This window comes from Cyprinus carpio, chromosome B7 (genome assembly GCF_018340385.1).
Source record: "Cyprinus carpio isolate SPL01 chromosome B7, ASM1834038v1, whole genome shotgun sequence".
In the NCBI taxonomy this organism is placed as follows: domain Eukaryota; kingdom Metazoa; phylum Chordata; class Actinopteri; order Cypriniformes; family Cyprinidae; genus Cyprinus; species Cyprinus carpio.
The window spans coordinates 41,035,118-41,041,623 of NC_056603.1; the positions used below are offsets into that span (position 1 = coordinate 41,035,118).

Consider the following 6,506-nt stretch of genomic DNA (forward strand, 5'->3'; position numbering starts at 1 on the left):
AACAAATCATACATCAACGGAAAGCTTATTTATTCAGCAAAAAATGACCCTTATGGCTGTTTTTTTTTTTTTTTTTTTTTTTTTTTTTTTTTTTTTTGGTCCAGGGTCACAAATGCTTATGTTTTTCATATTATTGTAAACGTAAATCATATTGAATTATATAGCCTAATATGTGGGCCTATATAGACATAAAAAATCCTATAGAATAGAATATAGAAGACTGGGCTTCTACTCACACTTTACATAGATTGTAAATTATAACAATTAAACTGGAACACTGTATCTGAATCTAGAATCACTGCAATTGCTGGCAGAAAAATGTGAAAGGAAATTCCAGAACAGATTGTTTCATTTTCATATCCCCAAGGCATCATCAGAGGTTTCCATGAACTATTGAAAACTTCCCTAAATTCTTTGTCCAAATGGTAAAATGAGCGCCATGGTCTCAAATTCAAAACTCAGGTCACATTTACATTTCCTCATGCCACATCCGTATATACACTTTTTATTTCTTGTCAGTACTCAGTCACAGAGATGTTGTGAAATTCTTCAGCATAGGTGAACATTGTTGTTGCATGAACATTGATAGTAACATCGCCAACTTTTTCTTGCTCTATCATGACATCCTGTGGCCAAAAGTACATCTACAATGGTCTCCCCAAGTACAGTAGTTGTCCAAAACAAGAAATTCTGGGACAAAGAATGTGAACCCGGCCATTTCAGCATGAGTCGCACAGGCATCCTACGAATATTGTTCAAGGAGTGTTGCAGAATACCTTCTGATTGTTATGCATTAACCTCCTGACTACACATAGCAGCTGCAGTCGCATTAGAAATGTTTTTAGCATTAAAATAAAAATAATTAAAATAAAGCTATGAAAATTAAAGCTATGAATAGTTTGTGTGCTATTTGTTTAAAGAAACAGTTTACAGAAACATAAAACTTGCTGAGTTTGTTTCCTCATCAGAATAGATTGGGAGAAATTTAGCATCACTTGCTCACCAGTGGATCCTTTGCAGTGAATGGGTGCTGTCAGAATGAGAGTCCAAACAGCTGATAAATACATCGCAATAATCCATAAGTATAACAAGACAATCTCTGTTGTCCTCACATCAAAAGCTTTTTGCTTCACAATGCATTAATGGACTGGAGTGGTGTGGATTACTTGTGGATTATTGTGATGTTTTTATCAGCTGTTTCAACTCTCATTCTGACGGCACCCATTCACATCCATTCACCTTTCGTGAGCAAGTGGTGTAATGATACATTTCTCCAAATCTGATGAAGAAACAAACTCATCAACATCTTGTATGATCTAAACGTGAGCAAATTGTCAGAAATGTTTCTTGTGAACTGTTCCTTTAAGCAGATAAGCATGTGTTCAAATCAAATGTTATTAAGCGATGCAGAAATTCAGGGTTCACATACTTTTTCCTGCATCTGTCATTTCCTCAAATACTTCACAAACAGTTTGATTTTTGCAGTCCTTTTCATCGAGCCGTCGGCTGGCACACACATCTCTCTGCTCTGATATCCTTTAGCTCTTTTATAATAATGTCCGCTGTGTCGCTGCTGTACATCACGATGAGAGATGAAAGGCCTTGTGGAGTGCAGTTTGATCTGGAAAATATATGAAAACAGTTTCAAGGTCAACATCTGTCACAACTGCATATTCAAAAGTAAGACTCACAATTGTCATTCATAAGTATAAAAAGCTGCAGAGAAGACTTAATGCACCTTTGTGAATCATTTTCTCCATGGTGCTTTCGATGTCTCTGAACAGACATGGACGACACAGATATTTCTTTCAAACAGATACCTCTAAAAAGGCAAAAATGGAAGGACATAATTATTTTGTTCTATTACATACAATGAATACATAATGCAATATTTGTTTTTGCAATATCATGGATGTTAACCATTGACAAGTGTTGAGGAAGTGAAGCTACTTTGAAAGTGTTGGCCAAAAGCGATCTGAACTAATTAAACTATTGTCAAATCAATGTTTGTAAACTTTAACAGGTACATTTACATTAAAAACAATAAAGACACCCTTACAGCACATAATAGTAGGCTTAAAGGGACTTCTAGATTCGGTGAATCATGATTGATTAAAATTAATCAGACTTGCCAAAGAAAGCCCCATTTGTGACGAACCGACTCACTGGAAAGATTCGGACTTTCCAGTCTACATATGAGCGTTTAGAATCATGTGATTCACCAGAAAGAATCGGACTTTCCCACGGGATTGTTTAGGTGAGTGTAGGCTATTCCCTCACCTACTAACTACTACCACATTTAAACATGTTGCTTTTGACCAAACTGCTACTCGTTGTAAAAAGTAGCTCGTCAAAAGCTTTAATATCTATCAAGCTGCTGAATATAGCGCTATAGCGTCGCTGATTTTCGTTACTCACTGCCTTAGACATTTAATTGCACTTAATCACTCAATTGCATTCTGCTATTTAAAAAAAAAAAATGAAACCGTATTATAGTGTACATTTATATTGAACGCAATTAAGCTTTTTTTAACCCACTAACCAGTCCATCTTTAGCTATTTATTAGGCTACTACTGTTGTATTTAGAAATATAGTTAATGTGGTGAATGTGCTGACAAGCATTAAGTAAATTAAAATATACTTAAAATATAAGCCGTTAAATCATTAAAATATAAGTCATTTCCATTGAAACTTGTCATGTATTTAAATATATTTCTAATTACACATTTGTTATGATGAAGATGCAATTAAATACACAGCCTAATGCAATATTGACTAAAACGTTTTACAGTGCACAGATAGGATCATACGTAGATTTATTTAACGATGTCACGATTAGATTTATTTGTAATAGTGCTGTCAAACGATTAATCGCGATTAATCGCATCCAAAAATAAAAGTTTTTGTTTACATTATGTATGTATGTGAACTGTGTATATTAATCATGTATATATAAATACACACACATACAGTATATATTTTGAAAATATTTACAGTTATATTTTCATATACTTATATATAAATATATTTAATATATAAACATACCATATTTTTCTTAAATATATACATGGATGTGTTTATATATACACATATACACAGTATACACACATATATGTAAACAAAAACTTTTATTTTGGATTTTACAGCACTAATTTGTAATAAAGTGCAGGAAACTAGACAGGTGACTAGACAGGTGACAGTTAAGAGGTTAAACTTATAGATATTCATCATTGTAATATATTTCACACAGACAGGTCATACCTACAAATACTTATGTTGAAACTGGACGGCTGTAGTATCCATTGGCTCAGCTTGCTCGTATGAAGGTTGACATGATGTACGTACAGCTTGCAGGCAGCTAAGTGTCTCCCGTGCCTCAGATGTATTCTCTGTCTGTCATCTTCAGAGCTGGCCATGCAGCTGGGTCTGTGTCTGTGCTCTGAACTCGCTCCTGATGCCCTCTGCTGGTGCTCCATCGATGTGCTCCTGTAGACCACTAAGAGCGGCTGGCTGAGAGAGCTGCCGTTCAAGCAGTAGAGGCTCTGCGTCAGGGCTTCATGGAGAACCAAGCTGCCGCTCTCATCCCCAAAGCGCAGCTGGAAGCCCAAGATATCTGAGTGGTGCGGTGGCTGGGTTATTGCAGCTGTCACATCGAAGACGTCATATCCTGATGGAGGCAGCTGGTCCAGACTCAATAAGTGCTCTGCGAGAGGGCCGCTGATGCTCAGGTTATCTGGTCCCGGTGAAAGACTGTGTACTGTGACCGTCACACTTAGCGGCTTGTGATGAAGAGTCTTCCTCAGCAGGACCAGCTCTGCAACCCTCATGAAGGGACTCCGCTGGGACGTGTTGAACCAGATCCAACCCGGAGTGCCGTACTTTGAGTCTTATTTAGAAAATAACATCTTTTAAGAGTCTTTCAGTTGAAAATATTAAGCAGCGTTTATAACCTTTTTATAGATTGTATTTATATAACTTTGTAGGCTGTCAAAGATGTTTTATGCATCAGCATCTATTTAGAGAAGTGTAGTATTAAAACTCATTTGGGTGTATATACAATACCCATGACCCACGGCCAAATTGAAAATCTGGGATTTTTTTTATTTTTTATTTAAACCTGGATACACAATACATCAAATAAATATAAGACAGATAATAAAAATCATTAATTGAAAAAAAATAATTGATTTAAAAAATATTTACTTCACAGCATACTGTATAATTAAGGAGAAATGAAGCAAAATAAAATAAATAATTAAATAGAAAGCTTGCACAATAAAATGCACTTTTATATTAATTTCTTATTTTTCTTTTTTATTTGTCTATATAATAAATTATAAAGACATTAAAAATAATAATAAAAAAAGAAAAAAGTAATTAAATTATTATTAAAAAAGTAATTGATGTAAAAAATATTTACTTCACAGCATATAATTAAGGAGTAATATTTAACTAGTCAAATAATGCATCCATTGAAGCAAAATAAACTAAATAATTAAATAAAATGCTTTTACTTTTTTTATTTAAATGAAATGCACACTTTTTATAGACATTTCTTATTTTTATTTTTTATTTGTCTATGTAATAAATTATATAGACATTAAAAATAATAATGAAAAATGACAAAAGTATTTAAATTATTAACCAAATAATTAAATAGAATGCTTGAAATATATATTTAAAAAAAAAAAGTTATTTATGTCTATATAATAAATTAGACATATAATTAAGTTAAAAAATGGCAAAAGTACACAACAAAATTACTAAAACTAACTGAAATAAAAATACATATAAAATGTAAATATAAAATGGTACAAAATATAAAAACAAAAACTAATTCAAAATATTAAAAATTATAATAGTATCTCAATAATACTAAAATAACACTGGACAAACTAAATAGTAAGACATTTTAAGATTCAACTTTTTAAATTCAATATATATATATATCTCAATACTACAAAAAAAAAAAAATACTGGGAGAAACTTTACAATAATAAAATTTGTAAGGAAAGTTGATATTACATTAACAGTAACGCAAACACATTTTCAGTGGTGAGACTTTTTGACCCCAATGTATAGCTACATTATTCATATTCATAAAAGTAAATCTCAAATGAAGGAAAACATTGATTGGCAATGAAAGATAGTATTTTTTTTAATTATTTTAAGATTTAAATTAGTTTATTCAAAATAATAAAAAAGTCTTTACCTTCGATGCTCCGGAAGCTCTGCACAAGAGTCCCATCAGCACCACTCAGGTCTCTTGCCTGTGCGTCCAGTGACTGGTAAACGTGCTTCATGTAGGGGTGTGGCTTTGCCTGCTGAGGCGCTGACAGTTTGTTTATATGCAACATCTCCAAAATAGCTTTGCTCAGGTCTCTATCCTCCAGTTCCTCCCCGTGATCTTCCATTGACAGCAAACCGTGTGTTCCTCCTAGTCCTAGAAGACTAAGTAGGAAGCATAAAAATGATGCTGGAAACCTCATTTTAAACAGACAGTTTCTGACGAAATCTGAGAAAGCCGAGCCCTGATTCTCCTGCACAGCTCGGTCAGGAAACAGTGAGCACAGCAGCACCTCGTTCACTCATTAGTGGGTGGGCAGGATTCACAGCCCGTGCAACCAACGGCCAAACACTGAAAAAAGCAATTATCGCTCTCCCACAGAAAACGCTGGAATGTCACACTCCATTTGACAGGCATTGTGCTCTCAGTTTTCGTGCCGCAAAGTGAACAGGCTTGTTTTGGTTTGAGGCTGGAGTACCTTTCTCTTACTTGAATCAAGGGCTCTTTTCAACCTGTAGCTCTTTCTCAGTGTAAGCGGATATAGTGTGCTTCTCGTCTGCACTCATTAACTGCACACATTCTTGGCACAAACAAAGTATCAAGTGCAAGCTGTTTGTTATAACTTTGAGATTCATCTTGCAGCTTTCTTGGGTGCATAGTTGAGTCACTATTGCTTAATTTCATGAATGGTATTTTCAAAAGTATACTGTATAGATGATGTATAGATGAACATCCCACAAATGGTTTTAATATTTTATTAATGGCAAATTTGGAATCACAATAATATTTGAGAGATTGATCATGAAAATCTTTTTAGTAACATAACTCAAACTGTAATAAGTTTCTCTCAAATGTCTTATGATTCAAAGTATTTTTGCTTTTTTATGGGAAAAATTGCAGTGAAGAGTAGTTTATGGATTTTCTTTCTTGGCAATTATTTTTTTTTTTTGCTTGGCCATTTTTGCCACACACACACACACACACACACACACACACACACACACACACACACACACACACACACACACACACACACACACACACACACACACACACACACGTATATATATATATACACACACACACACACACACACACACACATACACACACACACACACACACACACACACACACACACACACACACACACACACACACACACACACACACACCTTATTGCTCTCGCACCTTATTGCTGGGTAGTAAATGATTACAT

At 34.3% G+C, this 6,506-nt stretch overlaps 1 protein-coding gene across 1 annotated transcript; it reads right to left on the minus strand.

Moving 5' to 3' along the window:
- Window positions 1–135: 135 nt before the first annotated feature.
- Window positions 136–5,782, minus strand: LOC109094808 (growth/differentiation factor 6-B-like). The gene is made up of 4 exons (XM_042728685.1): window positions 5,214–5,782; window positions 3,263–3,887; window positions 1,739–1,822; window positions 136–1,621 (listed from the first exon to the last, which is right to left on the minus strand). The coding sequence occupies exons 1-4, from the start codon at window positions 5,488–5,490 to the stop codon at window positions 1,492–1,494; spliced, it is 1,116 nt and encodes a 371-aa protein (XP_042584619.1). The 5' UTR covers window positions 5,491–5,782; the 3' UTR covers window positions 136–1,491.
- Between the last annotated feature and the right edge of the window lie 724 nt (window positions 5,783–6,506).

What these genes read in the sequence shown, in the direction of transcription:
- LOC109094808 (XM_042728685.1), bottom strand. Translation starts at nt 5,490, where the DNA reads ATGAGGTTTCCAGCATCATTTTTATGCTTCCTACTTAGTCTTCTAGGA. An exon ending in GAGCTTCCGGAGCATCGAAG is followed by an intron (nt 3,888 to 5,213) that starts GTAAAGACTTTT and finishes TTTCTAAATAAG; the next exon opens with ACTCAAAGTACGGCACTCCG. An exon ending in GGAGAAAATGATTCACAAAG is followed by an intron (nt 1,622 to 1,738) that starts GTGCATTAAGTC and finishes TATATTTTCCAG; the next exon opens with ATCAAACTGCACTCCACAAG.